The sequence below is a fragment of the Antechinus flavipes genome, chromosome 4 (assembly GCF_016432865.1).
Source record: "Antechinus flavipes isolate AdamAnt ecotype Samford, QLD, Australia chromosome 4, AdamAnt_v2, whole genome shotgun sequence".
Classification (NCBI taxonomy): Eukaryota; Metazoa; Chordata; class Mammalia; order Dasyuromorphia; family Dasyuridae; genus Antechinus; species Antechinus flavipes.
Genome location: NC_067401.1, coordinates 7,226,333 through 7,252,313, shown reverse-complemented (window position 1 = coordinate 7,252,313; position 25,981 = coordinate 7,226,333). Strand labels below are relative to the sequence as shown.

At 41.9% G+C, this 25,981-nt stretch overlaps 1 protein-coding gene across 1 annotated transcript in view; it reads left to right on the top strand.

Annotated features, from left to right (window-relative positions):
• COL6A3 (collagen type VI alpha 3 chain) overlaps positions 1–25,981 on the top strand; it is an 86,267-nt gene that overhangs the window by 31,360 nt on the left and 28,926 nt on the right. The window contains 21 exon segments of the mRNA XM_051999189.1: positions 1,327–1,926; positions 3,939–4,511; positions 5,245–5,853; positions 8,956–9,561; positions 10,353–10,547; positions 10,550–10,960; positions 12,456–12,743; positions 12,746–13,054; positions 14,282–14,619; positions 15,783–15,861; positions 16,728–16,873; positions 18,063–18,155; positions 18,870–18,923; positions 20,080–20,151; positions 20,802–20,828; positions 20,950–20,994; positions 21,136–21,189; positions 21,806–21,868; positions 22,614–22,679; positions 23,064–23,117; positions 25,912–25,947. Coding sequence (XP_051855149.1) covers positions 1,327–1,926; positions 3,939–4,511; positions 5,245–5,853; positions 8,956–9,561; positions 10,353–10,547; positions 10,550–10,960; positions 12,456–12,743; positions 12,746–13,054; positions 14,282–14,619; positions 15,783–15,861; positions 16,728–16,873; positions 18,063–18,155; positions 18,870–18,923; positions 20,080–20,151; positions 20,802–20,828; positions 20,950–20,994; positions 21,136–21,189; positions 21,806–21,868; positions 22,614–22,679; positions 23,064–23,117; positions 25,912–25,947 — 4,718 coding nt within the window.

Below are 25,981 nucleotides of genomic sequence, written 5' to 3'. Positions count from 1 at the left end.
GGCTTCTAAGGTCCTTCCCAGTCCTAAATCTATTTATGACCTCAGTCATGTATTAGAAGCAGTATTTTAAAAAATGTAACTCTATTAACATGCAAGCCTTTTTACACATTCCATTTGAATATTGCCTCGAGTACATATTTCATATGTCACAAAACCAAACTAAAATGTAGCTCTGTGATTTTCAAGGAATAAAGAAATCAGCAAAGAATAATGACATTTCTCCATTAGAACATAGGGATGAAAGGGGACAAAACATGGACTGTTGTTTCCCTTTTACTTCACCCTTGCCCCTTGCCATGGGCATCCTACAGTAGTTGATGAGAGAGAATGTCACTTTTTGTATTTATCACCATTATTTACATACCATTATCACCAATTCTTGCCTCTGTTGGTCTGGCAAAACCTTTCATCTCCTTGTCTCATTTAAAGACAATTTGCCAAGAGAAAAAAAAACCCAAAATAAAGCAGATCTGTGACAGGAATTAAGATTAGACTTGTCATTTCAATGGCAAAGAAAGTTCCCATTGACACTATAAACCCTCAGTTTTTCATCTGATGCACAGATCAGGTTGATCCCTTTGCTTTAGGAAAGGCCTTCAAATTGTTTTCTCCAAATCCTTTAGCCAATCCTTACATAACAGTCCTTAGTCTTTCTCCCATTCTAGTTACCTTTCAACTTATCAGCACCCTTCCTAAACCAATAGGCTCAAAGTAGGGTCACTACTTCTCTAATCCTGGACACTACAGCCCTCAAAACAGCCTAAGATTGCATGAGCCTTCTTTATCTGCCATAATCTACCACAGGCTCATCACGAGCTTGTAATCTACTAATAACCCCCAGATCTTTTTCACGAAAAACAAAAAAAGGCACAGATGGATGGCCCCAGTCAGGCATTAAAGGAACAGCTCCAACCTATTTTAGTCACCTTCCTGAATAGGACCAAACTGTGACAAGAACAAGGGCATCTGGTGTGTGGATTTGTTCTCGGGTCACTGGGGAGGGCTTTCACCTGTCTCGTGATGATTTCTGACGCTAGCCACCTCACCTTGGGATCGTTCACTCCCGTGTTCTGTGAGCTCCACTCAGTTTCTTCCCCTTGACCAGCAACATGCTTCACCAGTAGCAGTAGTCGAAAAGAAATATGCAGAGCCATCTGCCATATTTGATTCCCCGGGCACGCTTAGCCTCATCGTGTGTTTCTCTTGGTCTTGATGTTCCCATGTTGTCTCCCCGTGTGTCTGCGCGGGATGCACACATGGTCCAGTCTCCCATAGTGTGTTATCTGTCTCTGAGTAAATCACTTTGTTTTCTGTGCTTCACTGCAGTTCCTGTAAACAAAAGGGATATCATCTTTCTTTTGGATGGATCATTCAACGTGGGAAACGCCAACTTCCCTTATGTGCGCGACTTTGTAATGAACTTAGTGAACAGCCTTGATGTGGGCTATGACAATATCCGGGTTGGTTTAGTTCAATTTAGCGACACTCCTGAAACTGAATTCTCCCTAGACACATACCAATCCAAGGCAGACTTGCTTGCTCGCCTGAGGCAGCTGCAACTCAAAGGGGGGTCCACTCTGAACATTGGCTCAGCGCTTGAATTTGTGCGCTCCAATCATTTCACCGAAGCCGGCGGGAGCCGGATTCATGAAAACGTCCCTCAGCTCCTCCTCCTGCTTGCTGCTGGGCAGTCGGGGGATTCTTACTTGCAAGCTTCCAATGCTTTAGCCCGAGCTGGAGTCCTGACCTTTTGTGTGGGTGCTAGCCAGGCTAACAAGGCAGAGCTCGAGCAGATTGCATTTAATCCCAGCCTGGTCTATCTTATGGATGATTTCAATTCCCTACCAGCCTTGCCACAGCAATTGATTCAGCCCCTAACCACGTATGTTAGTGGTGGTGTGGAAGAAGTTCCACTTGCCCCAACAGGTAATGTTCAATTTTCTTCATCCCACCTCTCTATCTTCTCACTCCAGTGTAGAACAAACTGGGAGGTAGTAGGTCAATACTTTTCCCTACCTTGTTGTGACCCTTAGGAGGGATGGAGATTCCCTGGGGTTGACTTCTTCTTCTTCTTCTTTTTTTTAATTGGATGTTGGAGATACTATACCAGCATGCCTTGGCATTTCTACAGGTGTTCTTGAAGGAAAAGATAAGTAAATTAAAAATGAATTAAAAACGATTTACTAAGTGCTCACCATGGGCCAAACATGGTACAAATTTACAAAGACAACACTGAGATCATTACTGCCCTCAGAGGGTTTAAATTCTAATACTGAATTTGGGGGAGCTTCTTGTAGCTCAGTTCCATTTCAGACTGCATATGACTCTAGTACTTTATTAGGTTTTTGCTCATACCATGTCTCTTTTTCACCAGAATATTTTAAAATTTAACTTTAAAAATAGAAAAAAAATAAATTCTGAGATCATATTGGCTTTGGTGACCCTCCAAATTGAAAAGTGTCATTGCCCTTCTGAGTTATTTTACCATGTTACCAAAAAACCCAATGTACTTGGTTCATTAAGCAGACAGGAATTTATGGTATCAGAGATTTAAATATCCTCACAGGTCACCCAGACCAACTCCCTCATTATGCAAATGAAGAAATGGAAGCCTAGAGAGGTCATAGAATTGTAAGTTTAAGGCAAGAAGGGACCAGAAACCATCTACTCCAGTTCCCTCATTATATAGATGAAGAAATTGAGTTGGCTGGATGTGTCCTGACAACATGATGAGTTGATATGCATACTTGGTCTGTTTGATCTTAAATCTGGTCCAAATTATCTCCTTGGGCATTTGCAACTTTTGCTGGTATGAACCTCAGTGAGAACTGAACTGGCTGAGACAATTTCCTGCATTTTGGACAGCTGATCCCAACTACATTTACACCTGATATCTTTTTACACCTGAGATTAAATTTGCCAGACCGTACAGCTACTCCAGGGCTGAATAATGCATCTGAGGCTAGTTAGTCTAAATGCTTACTCTGAGCTAAATCCTGGGGAGCTAGACAAAAACAAAATCCTTCCCTTGAGGAGTTTCTATTCTACCTTGGACCATTTCTCTGATGTTTAGCAAAATATCTAGGATGGCAAAGACAAATTTGGAGAGAAATTAGATTGAGACTCGGGCATGGTTTCTACCTTGCTTCAAATACTAATAGATTGCTTATGGTAATGGGGCTCAGAAGGCTTCTTGGGGACACCACTGCTGACTAATGATAGCCATGAAATCATTGGTTCTTACCATTAGAACACTTCCCAGGACCTGTTTGAATGGGATGGAGTGAAATTGAGTCATCCTATGTAGTTGGAACCATAAATGCTTCTCACCAATAGTTCTTTGCACCATTTTAAAGGGAATTTAAGAAGAATTAAATTTTTGGACAATGATAGAGTAGGTGAATAGTATGACAGTGAGAAAGAGTGTGCTGTTGGTCACTCTTTGAACCCTCTACCATAATCTCAAATTGAGTGAAATGATCATTAATTCCAAATGAATAAATGGTATATTTCTTGTCATCCATATTCACCAAATTATGGAACTCTTTGTCTTAGGAAATCAATCTCCCACTTAAAAAAAGCAGAATTGTGATAAGAACATTGTTAATTATTTCATACATTATTTTATTACCTTGCTGCCAATGGCATTTTACAAGATACAGTGCATTATGGAACTTTTTTATTTTTTTATCTTTTTGAGAAGCAAAGTGCTGGCTCAAATATACTCATCTTTTCTTCTTTCTATTGAACATAGTAGAACTTGAAATTTTAGCAAAATTTTAGTGGATTTACATTCTTTTTGGCTGCTGGTATAGCTATCTTCTCCCATACTTGGTGAATCCTGTTAGCAAGTCCCTGTAGCTCTAGACTGAAATTCAACCAGCTGCAATCACCAGTGTCTACTTTACTGATTTTGTTTCCATTCACCTTTATTTTAGAAAACAAGCGGGACATTCTGTTCCTCTTCGATGGCTCAGCCAACCTTGTTGGTCAGTTCCCTGCAGTCCGGGATTTCCTCTACAAGATTATTGATGAGCTGGATGTGAAACCTGATGGTACTCGGATAGCAGTAGCCCAATACAGTGACAATGTCAAGATTGAGTCTCGTTTTTCTGAACATCAGAATAAGGGAGAGATCTTGAATGTGGTAAAACGGATGAAGATTAAGACAGGCAAACCCCTCAATATGGGCTATGCCCTGGACTTGGCACAGAGAGAGCTTTTTGTGAAGTCAGCTGGAAGTAGAATCGAGGAAGGGGTGCCTCAGTTCCTCGTCCTTCTGGCTGCTGGAAGGTCAACTGATCGCGTAGATGTGCCAGCCCAGAACCTGAGACAAATAGGCATTATCCCATTCATTTTCCAAGCCAAGAATGCAGATGCTGCTGAACTAGAAAGGATTGTACCTTCCCCTGCATTTATCCTAAGCGTTGAGTCTCTGCCCAAGATTGGAGAACTTCAGCCACAGATTGTGAATCTCTTAAAAACTGTACAGAATGGGGAACCACCACAAGGTATGCTTGGCCATAACTACTTTTCTGGCTAGTTTTCTAGGATATTGGTCAGTGTGGGAGATTTGATTGTAACTTAATGGGGACATTGCTGAAGAAGTCAATTATGAGTTACATAGTAGTATTACATAATGGTATGATTTTATTTTTGCTATTGAATTATATCTATGACTGTTTCGGTTTCCCACCTATTAAATGGGGAGGTAGGTAGAAAGAGTACTGAGTTGGGAGTCAAATCCTGATCTTGGCACTGGGGGATTCCAGGCAAATTATTTCAATGATCTGTTCCCTCATTTCTAAAATGAGTGTGAATATATGATCTTTAAGGTCTCACTAAATCTGTTGGATTTAGAGCTAGAAGAACAAAATGTCTCTAACACTTAGTTATATGACCTTGGATTAGGCAAACATTTAAATATCAAGGATCTTGATTTCCTTGTCAACAGGAGGGGACTGGAGTAGAAGAGTTCAAAGTCTCTTCTAGCTCTGAGTCTGTGATCTTATAATTTGGTCTCAGAGTATTGTGTTCAAATCTTGCCCCTGATATTTACTACCCCACTGATCTTAAGCAAGATTTAGAATCCTATTTTCCTCATCTGCAAGGGTTATATTGAAGACTAATGAAACAATTTCTCTCCTCCATATTCCCCTTCAAGTCTCTGGAATTGCTCCCAAGAGACCTGTGACTAGTGGTAGACAGGAGCATTGGATCATTGGTTTGGCTTCTTCCTTTTAGGTCCAGGTGAGAAGAAAGATGTTGTGTTTCTGATCGATGGCTCCGAGGGGGTCAGAAGTGGCTTCTCTTTATTGAAAGACTTCATTCAGAGAGTAGTAGAGAGCCTAGATGTGGGCTCCGACCGAGTCAGGGTGGCCGTAGTGCAGTACAGTGAGCGAGCCCGGCCTGAATTCTACCTGAACACATACTCAGACCAGCAGGCGGTGGTCAATGCCATCCGCCGGCTCACCCTGCTTGGCGGCTCATCCCTCAACACTGGCTCTGCTCTGGAATTTGTCATGAGGAACATGCTTGTGGAATCAGCAGGGAGCAGGATCTCCGAAGGCGTCCCCCAGTTCTTGATCGTTCTCAGTGCAAGCAGGTCCCGGGATGATATCCGAGCTCCCTCAGTGATTCTGAAGAGGAGTGGTGCGGTCCCCTTTGGCATCCGGATTGGCCACGACGATGACACAGAGATGCGTACCATCTCCTACACCCCCGACTTTGCCGTGGTCATCCCCACCTTCCAACAACTCAGTTCTGTGCAGCAGGTCATCTCCGACAAAGTGACTCTTCTCACCCGGGAAGAACTGGATAAGATAACGCCTATCCTGACCGTGGGACCAACAGGTAGGTCTCCCATTCATTTAGTTTGGCCATGGCTCGATTCAAGATAGAAATGACCTTTAGGCCACCTTTCCTATGTGATGTGGGGTGAGAAGTGCTTTTGTTCAATATCAGAAGTGATGGGTCCTCGAGAATTCTGGAGCTTGCAATGAAGCAACAATTCCAAGTTTTCAGGGAATTTCAAGCTCAATTAGATGGTCAGTCAGACATCTATTAAACACCTATTATGTGCCAGAATTGTGCTAAACATTGGGATTACGAAGAAAGCAAAAGATACTCCTTACCTTTAATGTACTTAGTCTACTGGGGAAAACACCATGCAAATAACTATGAAAACACAAGATGTATATATTATAGGGTTGGAGGCTGTTATAGAATTGTGAGTTCATCAGTATAAGAAACACTCTCCACTGATGGCCGCCGATAGGCGCTTTCTCTGTAAATTATAATCTTAGTGAAGTATTTCTTCTCAAAGGGTGGTCTGTGGATCATCCCTGGGTGTCTCCAAAACCTTTTAGGTGTAGTCTGAGAGGTCAGAACTATTTTCATAATAACACTACTAAGTTGCCTTTTAAAATTCCCCTCCCATTCCCAACTACATATCTGGTGTTCTTTATATGCTTCAGTTAAAACAACATATTCAAGAAATTGGATGCAGAAGCTGATGGGAGAATCCAGTGCTTAGCATTGAGTCTGGAAAAATTAGGCATTTAATATTTATTGTTCTATGAAGCCATATATAAAATATATCAGCAAAATAAAAAAAAAAAACAACCCTGCTATTTTTGTTTGGGAAAAAAATATATATTTATAAAAAGTAATTTATGTTTATACATAATAGACAAATTCCAGCTCTAAATTTGTTTCTAACCCTAACTTTGGTGACTAGAGTGTCAGGAGTTCAAATCTGACCTCAAATGCTTATTTGTTATGTGACCCTGGGCAAGTCACTTAACTCCATTTAGCTCAATTTCCTCATTGATAGAATGAGCTTGAATAAACTCCATTCTACTATCTTTGCTAAGAAAACCCTAAATAGGGCCACAAAGAGTCAGGTGTGACTGAAAAAGACCAACTGTAAATTTAAATGAATTAATAAATAAAATTTATCAGTTTTAGTTACTAATATGATAAATATTGAAAACAGAACACACATAAACAAAAACTCTTAGTAATTTGTAAGAACATAGAGTCCTCACATGAAAAAATTTGAGAACTGTTGTCTTGAAGAGTGAGAGATTAAGTGACTTCCTTGGATCCCACCTCAGCATTTTTTCCATCGCACCATGTTGCTCCCTGGAAGTTTTTGGGCTGCAGCTTATTCCCATTTGCTCTTCTCCATCTGGGCTCTTTGCCCCTCCTGATCACCTGTGGTTCAATGTGCTTGACATTTCAAAGTGCAAAACAAATGTTTCTACCCAGTGGAGAGCTGAGAAAATTCAGATTTTATGCACTGACAGTTCACCTCTGGTTTTGTATTAATTTGGTTGGGACAGAGGTAAAAAAATAAAAGCTGTGGGGTAGCTAGATGGTGCAGTGGATAGAGCACCAGCTTTCAAGTCAGGAGGATCTAAGTTCAAATCTGACCTCAGACACTTAATTCTTCCTAGCTGTGTGACCCTGGGTAAGTCACTTAACTGGAGTTAACTGCCTCAGAACCCCTCCCCCCCTCAAAGCTGCTTGTCTTGGGACATTTTTTTTTGGTTTTGTCTCTCTCAACATCAGCCCCCCCTTTTTTCCATAATGGAATCCCTGAGATTTTAGTATAAATAGCTGATCTCTGAGCATGTGGAAAAAGAAAATGTGTCTGATGAATATTGAAGATATTGGAGAAATGCTGGGAACCATTTCTAATGCTTTTTAAGGAGAGAGGTCACATTCTGTTACTAATCAATCAATCAATCAGCATTGATTAAGCATCTATTAGATCCATAGCCCTGAGTACTGGGGCTACAAAAAGAAAAAAAAAAAACCAAGTAGTTTCCTGCCCCCAAAGAGCTCACAGTCTAAAGGGTGAGACAACATGCGAACAAATGAACACAGACAAGTTATAGACAGGCTAAATAGGAAGTAATTAGCAAAAGGAATGCTCTTGAATTAAGAGAGGAAGGCTTCCTGTAGAAGAAGGAATTTTAGTTGGGATTTAAAGGAAGTCAGGGAGGTCAGGAGTCAGAGCAGACAAGGAATTCCAGGCATTGGAGAGTGCCAAAGAAATTGCCCAGAATTAAGGGACAGAGTGTTTTATTTGTGAAATCACCAGGAGATCACTATCCTACGAGAGTTTCTATAGAATGAAAGATTTCCCCACTACCAATCTTTAAGATCATTTATTTAGGGCAATATTTAGTTTAGTTCAAACTCATTGTCAAATTCAGAGAATGGATCGCCTTATTTGTTTGGTGATCCTGGGAGATTGTAGGATTAGTTGTCACTTCAAATAAGACCAGTGGCTTGGACATAGATGTCTTTCTGTTTTTGTGGGGAAGAAAATAATGCAGGATTTGAAGCCAGAGGCTTCCTATTCTAGTTCTGCCATTTACATCTATGTGACCTTGTTGAGGTTCAAAAGAGACCCAAAAGGTTGGGTCCACAGACCCATGGTGTAATGTGTTTCAAAAGAATTTGCAGGCTTAAACTTATCTCTAAGTCAAGGGCAAAGTTTTTGTAATTTTAACAGCAAGTGAAACAGACTAAGGATTGAGCAAAGAACCAGGAGAAAGAAAATAAATTTATAGGACAAAGTTAGAGAGACCAGAGCCTTGTGTTCCTTATTTGTTAATTTTATGGCTTACAGATAGGTCTGAGGGGTGGTCTTTTCACTATTGTCTCAGGAACTTCGTTATTCCTGACCAGCAGATTATCTGACAGTCAGTAATGTTTATAGGACTATCCTTAGGCCAGAAGATTTGAGAATCATTGACAGACAGATTGTAAGAACAATAGCACTAGAAGGTCAGAGGTCCTCAGGATCACTGCTATAGTTCTCCTAGAAGCTGTTTCCCCTTCAACTTTGAACAAGGGCCTTAGAGCCTCTCCATGGGCTAGATGATCTCTGAGGTCCCTTTCAGTTCTAGATTCTGACGTTCTGACCCTTGTATTTTTCAGGGGTCGGCAGCAAGAGGGATGTGGTCTTTCTCATTGATGGTTCCCAAAAAACTGTGCAAGAGTTCTCCTACATTCGTGCCTTGATCGAGAGTCTTATTGAGGAATTGGATGTGGGTTTTGACACCACCCGGGTGGCTGTGATTCAGTTCAGCGAGGATCCCAGGGTTGAGTTTTTGCTGAACGCCTACACCAGCAAAGATGAAGTTCAGAGTGCAGTGCGGAGGCTGCGTCCCAAAGGCGGCCGGCAGATCAACGTGGGCAGTGCACTGGACTACGTGTCCAAGAACATCTTCCGGAGGCCCCTGGGGAGCCGCATCGAAGAGGGAGTGCCTCAGTTTCTTGTGCTGGTCTCTTCTGGGAATTCCGACGATGACGTGGATGACTCCGCTCTGCAGATTAAGCAGTCGGGTGTGGCCCCTTTCACCGTGAGCCGGGATGCCGATCCTGAGGAATTGATCAAGATTGCGCTGAGTCCCGAGTACGTGTTTTCAGTGAGCACCTTTAGGGAGCTGCCGAGCCTGGAACAGAAGCTCCTGAACCCCATTACCACTTTGACCTCAGACCAGATAGAGAACATCCTGTCTCGAACACAGTACCGACCCTCAGGTGAGATGCTTCTTGGAGAGATGAAACAGGCACTAGACAGAATGTAGATGAATGATAAGGAAAATGAGAGGGGCAGTGAGCCTTCGGAGACTCAGATGATGGGTTCAAATCCTTATACTGGCAATTCTTTCACCTCCCTTGTTCTTAATTTACTCACTTTTAAATTTAGAGATTCTCTGAGGCCTTCCTCTTCCAGCTCTGTGATTGGTAAAAGGAATCTATGCAATAATATTCTGGTTATTTTTTAAGCTTCGGTTTCCTTCTCTGTAGAATAGGAATAAGACAGACACCTATTACCCTAGGTTTCTATACGAGAAATTGAGCATTTGAGAGCCTTGTTTGGGGGAAGGGTGGTGGTGACAAAGAAAAAATATGCTTTAAGTTCAAAATTTAAAAATAGTTCATGACTTCAGTCTAACTCCCTGGTGTCTCCTGAAGGCAGGATTTCTCTTTTATAGTTAAAGTCCTCAAGAGAGCCAAAGAGACAGTGTAGTATAGTAATGAGGGAGACTGCCGTGTGGCCAGAAAATTCCCTCTTTAAATCTCTATTCTGGCTATGTGCCCCAGGCAGCTCCCTAAGAATATACTTTGTGGAGAAGGTGCCATCTTGCTTTAGAAGAAGGCATTTCTTCTCTTGACAGGTCCCAATATCCATGAAGTCCCAGATCTAGTCCTAATCTCTCTGGCTAGAATCCCAAGGAAGTGAACCCGACATTCAAAAACCATTGGGGGATCTGGTTGGCTATTCAAGAGAGAAATACTCATTTTTCTTGTTTTCCTTCTTTCCTTAGTTGTAGGAAGTGACGCCGCTGACATCATCTTCCTCATTGACTCCTCTGACAGTGTCAGGCAGGAAGGACTTGCCCACATTCGAGATTTCATCAGCAACATCGTTCGGAAGCTCAACATTGGCCCCAACAGAGTTAGGATTGGGGTGCTGCAGTTTAGCAATGATGTCTTCCCAGAGTTCTACTTGAAGACCCACAAATCCAAGCTTCTGTATTGGATGCCATTCGGCGCCTGAGGTTCCGCGGGGGTTCCCCACTGAACACTGGCAAGGCTTTGGATTTTGTGGCCAAAAACTTTTTTGTGAAGTCAGCAGGAAGCAGAATAGAAGATGGGGTTCCTCAGCACCTTGTCCTGTTTCTTGGAGGAAAATCCCAGGATGACGTGTCTAGATCTTCTAGAGTGATAAACTCAGCTGGGATTGTCAGCGTAGGAGTGGGCTCCCGAAATGTTGACAGAGCTGAGCTGCAGACAATCACCAATAATGATAGGCTTGTCTTCACAGTCAGAGACTTTAGGGAGCTTCGAAATATTGAAAGCCAAGTCATAAATTCATTTGGACCCTCCGGAGTGACTCCGACACCTCCGGGTCCATTTCCTCCTTCAACTCCAGGTAAATACATTACTATCTCTGCTTACAGATTGTGTTATTGTATTTGAACAGATTACTGATATTTTTGTTACACTCTTGTTATTTATGGTCATGTGTATTCCCTAGATAATTCCAAGATTGTCTTTCTCAGGGTAATATTCTCCCTAAAATCAGAACCAGGAGGATTTCAGATAATGTATTTACCCTGAAACAGTCTGGGAAATTGAAATCAAGTAGTCAGTCAATAAATAAGCATTTATTTATTAAGCACTATTTATAAGCCAGATGCACTGCTAGACATGGGATATATAATACCAAAAGTGAAAGTCTCTTCCCTTGAGGAGTGTACATTCTCTTGAAAACTAGGACAAACTGTTCCTTCTCCCTTCCTGTGCCCTATATTCTCTGTGGATGACAACTCTCTTTTTTAGTTTTTCTTCTTATCTTAGAGGTGTCCCTGAAAATGAGATTAGATTATAGGAAACAGGAATAAAAATCCATGGGAGGAAATACACAGAGAACAACATAGTTCTGTCAAATCACTGTCTTTCTCTGTTGCTTTCAGTTAACTTTTATATAATCAAGAATTAGGAATTTCCAGTGGGCACACTCAGACAATATCTCTTGATAAAATTTAGCCATAGGAGTAGAAATGGAAAAGATTTTGCTTGAAATCCCAGTTTCACACACCCTTGCTGTATGATCTTGGGCAATCACTTTCCTTGTCCAGACCTTAGTTTTCCCAATTTTAAAATGAAGGGATTGAACTAGATAACTTTGAAGATCCTTTCTGGTCCCAAAGTGATTGTCCTAGTCTGGATCACTCTTATCCTATTAAGATTCTTGTGTGTGTGTGTGTGTGTGTGTGTGTGTGTGTGTGTGTAGGGAGTCCTCTTAGTTCTGGAGCTATTTTCAACCCCTTCCTGTTCCCAGACTTCACTTCCCTCATTTTTATTCCCATGTGCTCCAGGAAGCTTGCTTGGTTGAAGTTTCCATTGTATTCCATTTTTAATTACTCTAATTAATGATATCATGATATTGAGGATAGAGTTGTCCTTAAACTCAGTAAGACCTGGCTTAAAATCCTGAAATAAAATGGTTATTAGGCTCAGAGTCCTAGAAGGCTGGGCAAATAACTTAATCTCTTGATGTCCCCTCTAAGTTGCAGAGTAAGGGCTGATCTGCATAGTGAAGAGTCAATGTCTTCTTCTGGGAGTTCTCTAGGCCAATGAAATTTTAGGGCTAGTCCCCCAACCAAGCAAAACCCCAAACCCCAATGGAAACAAAATACAGCCCCATTTACTATTAAATACAGGAACTACAACTTAACACAAGGGTTCCTTTTATTGGAGAGGGGAGACATAGTTTCCCTTTTTATAGGTTCCTTTTAATATTTATGATGAGCTTGCATATTTTACAATGCACTGTGGACTTTCAATGAGTTTTTTCTACCATTTTGCTTCTTTTTACCGTGGGAATAATAATAGATTCATTTTCTGGTTTTGTTTTACTTCAGTGGCAAAGAAAGCTGACATCGTCTTCCTGTTGGATGGCTCCATCAACTTCAAAAGAGATAACTTCCAAGAAGTTCTCCGCTTTGTCTCGGGGATAGTGGACACCATTTATGAAGGTGGAGACTCTATCCAGGTGGGCTTGGTCCAATACAACTCGGATCCCACTGATGAATTCTTCCTCAAGGACTACTCCACCAAAGAAGAGATCATTGACGCTATTAACAAAGTTGTCTACAAAGGTGGGAGGGAAGCCAACACCTTTGTGGGCCTTGAGCACCTCAGGAAGAACCATTTGTGTCCGAGGCTGGCAGTAGGATTGACCAGCGGATCCCTCAGATCGCCTTTGTGATCACCGGAGGGAGCTCTGTGGAAGATACTGAGGAAGCTACCCGGGCCCTGTCCCAGAAAGGTGTCAAGGTGTTTGCTGTTGGAGTGAGGAACATTGACTTGAGGGAAGTGTCAAGGATCGCTTCCAACAGTGCCATAGCTTTCAGAGTGAGCAACGTCCAGGAACTGTCAGAATTGAGCGAGCAAGTGCTGGAAACTCTGCATGACGCGATGCATGAGACTCTCTGTCCCGGCATGCCAGATGTCTCCAGAGGTACTGACTATTATGTGCATGAGATTGTGGGAAGAGTTCTGGAATTGGAGTCATCCAAATTTGGATCTGGGGTCCAATTCCAGCTCAATTTCTTGTATGACTTTGGACAAGTTTCTTTGTTCTGGGAATTGTCCTAGATGGCTCTCTGGTCCCTCCCAGTTTCCTTAGAAAGTGGCAAATGAGTTAATCACTCCCATCCCTAAAGATGTAAGCAGATTCCTTCCAAAGGTTCCTTGGCTATCCAGAGTGGTTTTCACTTGCTCTATCTTAACTTCATTTAGGGTGGTTAAATATCATGCTGGTAACCTGGCAACTGTGACTTGACTTTTGTTCTCATGGGAATAGAACAATCCAAACAACCAGCTTTTATTAAGTACCTAGTATGTGCTAGACACTGGGGATGTAAAAAAAAGTACATGTTCTCAAAAAGCTTGCCATTTAGTGGGGGCAAGATAACATGCACACAATCAATTCATCATCAGACCTTAACTAAGCACCTACTATGTGCTAGGAACAATGCTAGGCAGTGGGACAAAGATAAAGAAATCCCATCCCTTTCCTCAAGAAGCTTACATTTGATTGAAAGAGATAACATAAGTATAAAATAGTTCCAACTTCTCTTGCCATTCTAGGGTAGGTTCCTTTCCCTAATTTTTAATTTCCCCAGGATCTCTCTCTGTTCAGTTTCTGTTTAACTGAAATATGAGTCTAGGATTCAGATCCAAGAGACGCCATTTAGATTATAATTAATATTGGCCAAATGGATCAATTCTCAGTGGTCTCATAATATGTTAAACTTGGTACCCTGGTGGCCAATGCTTGCATATAGTAATTTCCCCCACCCCAGCACAATTTCCCTTCTCCGTTCTCTCTCCCCAGAACCCAGAGACACTGGCTACAGGAAAATCCTCCCCCCCACTTTATTTCTCCCTCTTTTATTTCATTGATGATTAGAAGCAGTGCAGTATAGGAGACAGAACCTGGGCTCAGAGACCAGAAGATGTGGCTTCAGACTCACTGTCTGGCTCATACTGGCTCTGTGACTGGCTAAGTCATTTAATTTGTCTGTGCCTGGAGAAGGTTTGTCTTGTTGGGAGTTTCCCTCATGCCGATGAAACCATGGCACCCCCTTGGATTTGGGCACTTCCCTACTAAAATGGCGGCTTGCCAGAGTCCCTGGGCTTCTTGCTGGAGATCACCCCGCTTGACATGGCTTTTGGTTCCCAGAGTGCAGCCTGGATGTGATTCTTGGCTTCGACGGCTCCCGAGACCAGAACGTGTTTGTGTCCCAGAGGGGCTTGGAATCCAAGGTGGACGCCGTCCTGAACCGCATCACCCAGCTCCAGCGGATCAGCTGCACGGGCAGCCAGGAGCCCACCGTGCGGGTGGCAGCTGTGGCCTACACCCCTTCGGGCCCCGTGGAAGGCTTCGACTTCTCCGAGTACCAGCCTGACCTGTTTGAGAAGTTCCAGACCATGCGCAATCAGCACCCTTACCTTTTGACGGCGGACACACTGAAAGCGTATCAGAACAAATTCAGGAGCTCCTCGCCGGGCAGTGTGAAGGTAAGAACGAGCTTGGCTTTCCATCCTTTCAGAGATGTCCCTGCCCAGTGGGAATGGAGATGAGAGGCAATGTCATGTAGCGAGGAGGGGCCTGGATTTGGAGTCGCAGGAACTGAGTTTGGATCCGGCTTTGTCACTACCTGTGTCATCTCGAGCAAGTCATTGTTCCCACACTCCTGGGTTTGTTTCCTCCTCTGTAATGATGAGAAAGTGTGTAAAACCCCCTTCTATCTCAGAATCCTCTAATACTTTAGGGAGTGGGCAGGAGGTTCTTGAAGGAGGGTCCCTCTGAAAACCCATACAATGACCTTTGACTTCAGAAGAATGCACACACCTTTTTTTGTTTAGTCATTTTTCAGTCATGTCTGACTCTTCATGATTCCATTTGGGGTTTTCTTGGCAGAGTTACTGGAGGCATTTGCCATTTCCTTGCCCAGGGTCATTCAGCTAGCAAGTGTCTGAGGCTGGATTTGAACTGTGAAGATGGGTCTCCCTGACTTTCAGACACTTTCAGACCGAGAGCTGGTCTCAGGGGCCATCTAAATGCTAGATTTCCCAGATGGGGAAACTGAGGCAACGAAGGAGATGACTTCCCTATGTGACTATTAAGCCACAGAGATGGGACTTGCAGCCAGGTTCTCTGACCCCACTTAATGCTGTACCTGCTGTAAGCAATGGGTCAAGAGCATGGATTCTGGACTCAGAGGGTTAAGGTTCAAATCCTGTTATGCTTGGGGGGATGCTGGATCTTAAAGGAAAGGCTCCCAAGTACTCTGGTAGTGAGCTAAGCCAGGGCTTGGACTGTCTGTCTCATTCCTTGTTGTGGATTATAGGGAGGGGAAGAGATTCTAGTTTTTGCAGTGAAATTATCAACTTACTCCAATCCATTTGTGTCCTCTCTTTTTTTTTTTAAAGTTTGATTTTGATTTCATAAATGAACCATAAAAGAGCACATGAGGCATGTCTGTTTCCTTACCATAAGCTCATGATGAGTATAAATGAGGTTTTCTTCCTTTTTAAAAAATGAGTGATCGGTTTCTCTTATTGGAGTTGTTCAGCGCTGTGCTCTGCATGCAGCAGGCACGTTTGTAAATTGATCTGAAGATCCCTTTTTGTTGAGAATTCTGGGAGGCTTGACATTTCTCCATTTTCCTTTTTCCAAGGTGGTTATTCATTTTACCGATGGGGTAGATGGCAGCCTGGCTGACTTACAAAAAGCATCTGCTGAATTGCAAGAAGAAGGCAAGTATAATAATTTGCTAAAAATAGATTTGCATAATGGTGGAAGAAAACTAGACTTGGAAACACGATCACCATCTTTAAGTATCCAAAGGGTTGTCTGGCATGAGAGACCACTGATACAAAGGCATAGAGGGGAAATAGTAGGAAATGGTTTGTCATGTGGGAGGGGTTAGCTAGCAGTCCCATTTGACTTGAATGGAGAGAAGGGGAAAGGGCTTAAACATGTTCTGCTTGGAAAAATTTAGAAGCCAATTTAGGTTTGACCTTAGAAGGAGAGCTCTCTGAGAATAGCATGGGATCTTTGAGCAGAGGCTACCTCGCCATAGCAGGTTTCCAGAGAGGAGTCTTGTTTTCTACACCTGTAAAATTAGGAGGATCCTCTAGTTGTTGGGCCTTTCCATGGGGATCCCTTCCGCCTCCGAGGTTGTTAATTAGAGTGTCAGAGGGAAGGGTCCAGTGTCCAGATTCATGTCTTTACTCATTCCTTTGCCCTCTATGGAGAAGTCACAGGACGTTAGTCACAACTAACTCTTTTACTACATATGGCAGTGATTCCCTGACACTTCTTAGGAGTATTAAGGGGAAGTAGTTTGGAACGGTAGGAAGGCTTTTGAGTAAGAGGAGATGGGTTTCAATCTCACCTCTGCTACATATTGTCTGTGTGATCTTGTGTCAGCCATTTAAGTCCTGGGTCTTAATTTTTTCCTCTGTAAAATGGGAGGGAGATTGGTCTAGGTTTGAACGTCCTGTGAACTACTATGAACTCTTAGGATCCGAGTGCCTATGAACCCATTCTATCATTTGTGGCCAAAGCCTTTTCTCAAATGTTCGCTCTCATGAGCCTGTTTCCCATTTTCTCTCTCAAGGTGTGAAGGCCCTGATCTTCATTGGTCTTGAACGAGTCGCCAACTATGACAATGTGATGCAGCTGGAGTTTGGTCGTGGCTTCACCTACAATCGGCCCTTGACAGTGAATTTGATGGATCTGGACTATGAGCTGGCAGAACAACTTGTAAGTCTGGACTGTCTTTACTCAATGGACGAATTTGGGAGAAACAGTGTTTGGTTTGCAAGTGTCAGTGATCTGAGCTGGAGATGGAAGCATTAACACAGATGGCTCAATGGTGGGTTATCTGCTTGAAGCTTGTCTTGGTATTGTAGCTATTGTTGGATCCCAAAATGGCACCCTGGATGGGACAAGAGCCAGAAAAGAGGGAACAGGCTCATCAGAGTTGTGTGTGTTGAAATCACAGCCCTCCATTCCTTTTGATGACTGAATCCATCTTCAGTTCATTATTGGAATAGGAGAACTTGCCCAAGATCACCTAGATATAGGTGACAGAGCCTAGATTTGAATCCAAGATACAAGATCAAAGCATCATAATTTTGGAAGGGACCTAAGAGGATATCTAGTCTGACCTCTTCTTCTACAATTTCTAGAACTAGAAACTGAGGCCCGAAAGGACAAATGATTGACCCATGGAATACAGTTAATAAGTGGGAAAGGTGGGATCAGAAACACAGCCTCAAATTCCTGCTCCCACAGCGTTTAACATTTCTGAATATTAAGAATATTTCAGAGTTGATTCCAAAAAGGGTCTCATTAGCCCAACACATCTGCATTACTTTAAGTATACCGGCTAATACATTTTAAGTTTTAGTTTTTCAAATGGCCCAAATTCCTTCCCTCCTTCTCTCCTTCTCTTCATTCTTTCCTCTCTTCCTCTCTCTTCTTCATTCCTTTCTCCCTCTCTTTTTTCTTCCTTCCTTCCTTCCTTCCTTTCTTCCTTCCTTCCTTCCTTCCTTCCTTCTTCCTTCCTTCTTCTTCCTTCCTTCCTTCCTTCCTTCCTTCCTTCCTTCCTTCCTTCCTTCCTTCCTTCCTTCCTTCCTTCCTTCCTTCCTTCCTTCCTTCTTTGAGAAAGGACCTATGAATTCATGTTTGTACAGCATTGAAACTGGTTATAGTGATGTAGTAGTACTAAGAGTTATTAAGCCACTCAATTTGGCTTAACTTACCATTGAAACACATGTACCTCTCCATCTGACCCAGATGTACACAGGTTTTCTCAACCCCCACTTGAAAGTACTATTCTCCTTAGAAAGAGAATGGAGTAAGCAGCAGGGAAGTTTGGAGAATTATCTGTGTTTTTTTTTTTCTCTTGACTTGGGCTGTCTCTCATTGCTCTCTTTCATTTCCACAGGATAGCATTGCCGAGAGAGCATGCTGTGGTGTGCCCTGCAAATGTTCTGGACAGAGAGGAGACCGAGGACCTCTGGGCAGTCTTGGGCCAAAGGTAGCATCTGAAATTTGATTTATTTCAGAAAACTGAAATTAAATTTTAGAAACATTACATCAGCATATTTGAGCAGAATTTTTCTTATTGTTTAGCCTGGGATTAAGGAGGAGTGAGGAAACTGTTCCCATTTCACAGCAGAGGACAATGAGATATTGCCAAGACTGAGTTGATTAAAGGTCATGGGTGGAGATGGGATGGGACCAAAAATCTCACCAAGCTGCCTTTTTCTTTAATATGCTGACTCTTCAATAACAGCAACAGAAAACCCAGTTGCTTACCAGCTTCTCTTAACTAAACACAAGCATATTCCCATTGGTTGATGTCTTAAGTCCCATTTATTTATTTGCACTATTAATAGGCTCAGGAGCAAAAAGGTGAAACTTTCCTATGTTTCATTTTGTGCCCTTCTGAGACTAGCTCCTGAGCATCAGGATATTTGGCATGGGGAATTTAGTGATAGAAATATTAGTAACATTAATACCAAAAAATATTAGTAGCATTAGCATTAGTAGCTTCAACAGTAGAAAGAACAACTCTGATCCATTCAATGTCTGGAAAAACAGACATACGTGTAGAAGGAAATCTGAAGTCATGCTCACAGAATTAATGATATTCCCTGAAATTCAGGAGAATCACCGGAGAATTGGAATTGATAGTGAAAACTTTGATGGCAAAGTATTCTATGAGTGAACACATAGCTTTGCTTTTTAGGGTATGCCTGGAGAAGATGGCTATCGAGGTTACCCTGGGGATGAAGGTGGACCAGTAAGTAACATTTTTTAAATTTTACATTCCTATTTCCATCTTGCTCCCTCCCTAACACCTTGTGGTTCAGGAGTATGATATATATTTCTATATCTATATCTATCTATTCATCCATCTATCAAATTAAACCTAGATCATCTCTTCTTTGTTTAATTAAAGCTCTTTATTTTCAAAATATATACATGGACAATTTTCGACATTCCCCCCTACAAAATCCTGTGTTCTAATTTTTTCCCTGCCTTTCCCCCATCCCCTCTCCATTTGGCAAGTGATCCAATATATGTTAAACATGTGAAATTCCTCTATACATATTTCCACAGATTAAATCATCTCTTCTTTCTGAAAATGTGTGCTTCTTTGTAATCCCTTATAGTTTTCCTCACTCTAATCTTGACATTGTTGTTCAGATCACAGCAGCTTATGTAAAGCAAAATAAAGCACAGCATTCAGATGTTCTTCATTCATATGCACTTCATATAATATTTCCAAGATAAGACATTCTTGACTCAGTGAAATAGACTTGGTAATTAAGAGGAGATTGTCAATTCCTCGAGGGCAGAGACTGATTTTTTATTTTTGTGTTCCCAATAACTGGCCCAGTGCCTTGATTTTACCATATGTGCATCTTAGCACAGTGCTTGGCACATAGTGTTCAACTGGTTTAAAACCAGCCACTTGGTGCATTCTTATAGCAAGTTTTTAATAAGAATTTGTTGAGTTGAGATATATTGTATTGACTATGAAGATTACTATTAGAAAAATTATGGTATGGTGACATGATGATAATAATAACTGATCCTTATATACTATTTTTAAGGCTAGTTGCAAAGCACTTTGCATACAAATCCCATTTGGTATTACTTATGGTCCTGAACTATATATACATTCCCATGGAGCAAGTTCAGTCTTGGATTGTCACTAAATATTTCTCTTAGGCTTATGTCTCCGCCCAGAGCTGAGAGACTGTGGTTCATGCTTAGATCTCAACTTAAAAGGAAAGGAGACTTCAGCTCCTATGCAAGCACTTGGGCTAACAAAGCACAGAATATCAATCACATTTTTATTTAACTTGGAAAAAATGCAAAAGATTTTTATCCAACCCATAAATAAATGAGGAAGATAGTCTAACCAACACATGTTTCTTCTTTTTCCAAAGGGTGAACGTGGACCTCCTGGTGTGAATGGTACTCAAGGTTTCCAAGGATGCCCAGGCCAGAGGGGAACAAAGGTATCTTGTGAATGGATGATTGGGTGAGGTCTGGGTAATGTGAAGAACAACTTTAGGCCAGAAAAGTGATTTTATCAGCATTTGTGGGAAGGAGAATATTTTTGTTTATGAGAATTTAGGGGAGGAAAAATTCATTTCTTGTAAGGAGGAAGGAAGATTTGAGAAGCTTTCTGTGAATTAGTTAAATGAGCTAGTATCTCTTTGGAGAAGTTCCATTTTAAATTTGGTAGGGAAAAAAACCTTTTCATAATTTTAAAAATACCATAGCCTCAAAATCAGAATGTTGCTTTATTAATCACTCACATTTATCATCATCATCATCATAATCATCATCATCATCAATCATCCTAGCACATAGATAGGATTTCTAGGTCTGTAGAATACTTTACATGGTCTTTTAATTATATAGTGAAAATAGTATTATTCTTATTTCATGAATGAGAAAATTGAGGCTGTGATTTGCCAGATAGACAGCCAATAAGCATCAGAAACATGTGGTTGAAATCTAAATCTGGTGCTCTTTCCATTAATCCACTCAGGGTAACCTCTAGCTAGTTCTTATTACTGTCTATATGTGAGTCACCATTCTGTGTATATGAAAAATGGCATGTGTTGAAGGATTACTAATTTATGTTTGCTTTATTTTTTAGGGGTCCCGTGGATTCCCAGGAGAAAAGGTATTTTAAAAAATTGTCATCTTTCAATTTTTAAAAATTGTTTCCTTTGAATTTTATTTTAGATTAATGGATTCATTTGCCTATCTCTATATATGATTCTCCTTTATGTTTTCTTTTCTAGGGTGAATTGGGAGAGATAGGGCTGGATGGACTAAATGGTGAAGAAGTAAGATCTTTCAAAACTACTTGTACTTTAAAATAATAATTAAAAAATCACTTTGAATTTCAAAATCATTGATCACACTTCTTTGATCAAGGTTGTAGAAAAAAGACCTTTTATGACATTTTCCAAAAACTCATTTTTCAGGGAGACAAAGGATTGCCAGGTTCATCTGGAGAGAGAGGAACTGTTGGCAGACGGGTAGGTCATGTTTTTTTCTAGTTGCTAAATACAATAGTTTTTTTTTGCAAGGAATTTTTATTTTGATCTATTATCAAAAGAATGCATTCTAGCAGCAGGGCCAAGAGCCGGTTTCCTTGTTGGATAGGATTGTCTCATGGAGAAAGGATTAGCTTTCTGCTATTTGGTTCTCAAGAGCATAACTGGGTTCTGTTAAGTTCTCTAAAATCAAAAGTGCCAGTTGTGCCCTGGGGAGAACAACCAGGCACCTTGGATAGAAGCTTCAAAGAAATATATTTAGGCTCAATGTCAAGAAAATTTTCTTAGTGATTGGAGCTGTCCAAATGTGGCAGCAAGGGATTGCCCATCACTGGAGCCCTTTCCAACAAAAATTGACTGACCATTTGGTCATGTTGGGGAGGCAACTTTTGGTCAGGTACACAATGGACTAGATGATGTCACTGGTCCTATCCAGTTCTAGGAGTTTGTGATTCTGTTTGCTGATAAAATGGTAACTTTTTAATTGTTTGCCCGTGTATCATTGCCATTTCTAAGCTGAATCCCATCACTTTAAGAATGGGGCACTGGTTCTGGAAACATTTATGAACTTCATTGTCTTATTGTGTTTTTATTTTAGGGAGACAGAGGTCCTAAAGGAGAGAAAGGAGAGAGAGGAGACATGGGAATTCGTGGTGATCCGGTAAAGAGAATTCACTATTGAATTGTTCAAGGGGAAGGGGAAGATAATAAAATTTATAGAGTACCTATTATGTGCTAAGCACTGACTTTGCAAGGATGATCTCATTTGATTATTTGTTCAGTGCCAAATCGAGGGTGGGGGTCTGTGAGGAAGGTTGGGAAGGAAATGGAGTTGTTCCCCAATTGAAATAGCAAGAAATGTTTGGCTAAAAAGAACCTAGTCATCCCTTTGCAGAAGTTTGCCTTTGCAGTGCTCATCATAGAGAGGCTGATTTATTCCTCTCTGACTTTAGAACATTGCCACTGGAAGCAAGAGTTTCTCCTGAATGGGTTTCTTGCTCTCCATTGGGCCCTTTTCTAGTGTGGCATTTCAACTCAATAAAGAAATGATCAGATTGATTCCATTTTAGGCTGACTCACTATCTCTCGTTATGACTGACCCTGAAGTGGGCCACACTGCAAAGATGGAGGATATGCTCATTTTGTAGTAGCTTGTAGCATCTTCTTTGAGAAAAAGCCTGTTGTTGGCAGTTTGTGAATGACTCTGGGTCTGATGCCATGGAGCTTCTGGGCAACCCCAGAATAAATCAAATGCCATGATTTTGGTGGGCCATTGTGGGTTAAGGTGATTTGAAAGTTTTCTCCCTCCAACAATCCAACATTGGTCATGGGGTCCAGCCATTAACTAATTGGGCTAATTCTAATACTGTTATACCACATTTTCTTATTGTTGTTGTTGTTTTCAGGGTGAAATAGGAAAGGACAATCAACAACGAGGACCCAGAGGAGAGAAGGGTGAAATTGGCCCAATGGTAAAGTATTATTTAATCATTTACTGTTCTTATGACCAAAGGAAGAAAAACTGAGCAGCTGAACTAGGCAGCTAGGGCAAAACTAGGAAGACGTGCTTTCTCTGAACCCAATGAAGGCTAGCCCTGTAGAGGATCTATCATGGGCCCCAACTACTTCCACAATGACGTGGGAGTCAATGTTGTTAAAGAAAACCCTTGTGTATTCTAAAAGATAAGATTCTCATCTTAATGAGTGAAATGAGTTTATAAGATACAAATATGAAGTGTGTGTGAATTTGTATACATATATTATACAAACAAATCCATTTCATATAATTTTCTAAGAAACTCAGTTTTCTTCTTTCTGCCAATGGGAGTTTTCTCTCTGTCTTTTCTTTGCTCTAGGGAGTACCTGGACTTGATGGGAGAGCGGGTGGTCCTGGAGGACTTGGGAAAGATGTGAGTATATTTCATTTTTTTGCCCAGTGATGGACATTTGATGTAAAATCACTGGACATCTCTCTTCTCTTGGCAAGAAGAGAATTCTTGAAGCCCTATTTCGCCCTAAAAACTTTGCTCCCCATGTTCTTTCTACCCTCAAGTTCACATGGGATGGCTTTCTCATGATTCTTTGCTACTGATTAAATATGGGAGGAATTGTGGTGTTAGAGTCGGGAAGACCCTAATATTCAATTCCTTTCTCTGATATACAGTTGCTGTGTATAACTGGATAAAACCTTCAAATTTTCAGCTCCAGAGACATCTCCTTGAGAGTATGAGGTGCAGAGTGGGCTCTCACGGTCATTAAAAGGCTCATAGAATTCAAGAAGCTCCCAAGAATGGGACCAATAGTTGGGAGCACACATGGAGGAGTAGCATTGATGGAGCATGGGATGCTTGGTCCTCTTAAAGGCTGGAAAATAAGGAAGTAGAAAATCATTATAGAAGGGCATTGCTCAGAAGAGAGCAAATAGTGAGCTAAGTGGATGTGTCAGAAACCCTGTAGCCTCAAAGATGGCTCCCAATACACATTAAGGCTGGTCCTACAGTGTAATGGCAAAGAGAGGAAGGATTGGTCAGACCCTAAACGCCAGCATCTATGAAGTTAGACTGTGCAGAGTGAATTACTGAGATGAGAAAATTACTGAGGTGAGAGTCACATTCTGCCTACAATCAAAGTAGTTCCTCAATTTTTTTTGGTCTCTGAATTCATAAATAAGCAAATAACTGTGAAAAGTGATATTTTAAAAGCCCTCAGTGCACGAATGGGCCCACACATAGCTCCCATGGAAGTGGCTTAAATATATCAAGGATTCATAATTCTCTGGAGGCCAATGGGTATTTGGAAATTCCATGTATAAGGAAGCCAGAACAAAGGTTTTGTGCTTGTAGTGGGGAGGGGGATATTCACATTTATCCTGATCCTTGGGAGTTCTCAAAGGCCTGCAACAGAGACTGCAGGACTATTTATCAGTGAAGATTCCTTAAGTGTATGAATAAAACTAGGATCCTTCCAATTTTCACATTTGGGGAAAACCATAACTAGGCTTGAATCAGTGGAGCTTTATATCAGGGCACTGGAACTTAGAGGGCAAAAGGATTCCAAAAGATTGTGCAACTTAAAAATTTGTCCAATTTAGATTTTTGACAGTACTTTCCTGACAGTCATGTAGGAACTAATTCGGTTACCTCTGAGCTCTGCTTTGTCTGGCTCCTCCCAGGGGCCACTTCACATTGTCCCGGTGATTCTTCCTTCCCACTTATCCCAGGCTTGCTCTGTTTGAGGAATCATTTTATACTACTTGACTCGGACCCCAAAATGACTGATTTTAGCCCTGGTTCACAGTCACTCACACTGCCTCTAAGGACTCGTGCATAACTGAGGCAGGAAGCTGGTGAAGTAGGACCCTGTGCTATTAATAAGTCCCCCACCTTGTTTATGGCTCCTCAAAAACTAAAGGAGAGGATGAGGATGACCAAAGACGGATGCAGTCCAGTCAGATAAATGGAGCACATTATGGCCTAATGGACGTAGGGGCTTAGCATCAGGAGGACCTGGGTTCAAATTCCACTTCAGACTCTTGGGGACTGTCAAGTGAGCAAATCACTCACTTCTCTCAGACTCAGTTTCCTCATTTGTAAAATGGGGATAAGAGCAGTCCCACCCTCACTGGTTTGGATCACATGAGATCACATGGATTAAACTCTTGGCAAATCTTAAAATGCTCATGAGATGTGGGTTTAATGCTGCTTATGCTTTCTTAGAGGGGCAGATGGTCTTCATGACCCTCCCCTTGGGCAGCTGCCTTTGCTCCTCCTATTTCTATAAATGCAAAGTACCCCCTCGAGATTCCAGGGATCCCAGGGAGAGCTTGGATCCCAGCTCCAGACTTGGTTTCTCACTCTTGGTGGGTCTGGGGGATCCGGGCATGGTGGTCATGGGACTCTTGCTCCAGCTGTTTCCAGCCCCCATCTTGGGAGCGACCCTGTTCAGAGGTTCCCGTTCCGGGGGCCAGGGGTCTCTGCACAGAGCCTGGCCAGAGTATGAAGAACGAGGCTCTGTGGGGTTCGCTTTCTGCTCTCAAAGCCGCCTTATTCTCCCTGCTCTCACTGCGCAGGTGTTACCTGTGGCTCAGAGGCCTGGCACAGTGGGCACCCCCGTCTTGCTTGCTCCCCACTGTGAAGGAGCTGGGGAGGCTGTAGGGGAGGGGGATTGCCCCTGGCTTCACTTCCTTTGGAAATGAGGGGGAGAAAAAGGAGCCGAGGTTGGGGAATTGTTTCATTTGGCAGGCTTGAGAACCTCCTAAAGACTTGGCAGCCATGGGGGATGATGGACCTTACTCCAGAGGGGTCAGGTGGCAGAGAAGCAGGGAGTCTGTACTCGGTCAAGCTCTGGTGCTGGTCCAGAGCTGTACACAGTAGGCACATAATAAAGATTTGTTGAACAATAAAACAGTTATAGTAATAATAATAATAACAAACTAGTATTTATAAAGCACTTGAAGTTTTACATGTTTATCTCATTGGATTCTTGCAATAAACTTGCAAGAGAGGTGCTGTGATTATCCCATTTCACAGAGAGGGAAACTGAGGCAGAGAAAGGTGCCCGATTTGCAGAGACTCACAGATAACATTTATTTAGCTAAGGTTTACTCTGCGTGTTGCACATATTACCTTGTGAGTTAATGAATGATGATGCCTTAGAAGCAGCTCTTTTTTCCGCTCACTCCACGGCGGTTTCTTGTTCACACAGGGTGGCCCTGGACGTCGAGGCCCTCCGGGAGCGAAGGTGAGAGCTTTTCTGTGTTCCCTCACTTTCCCAT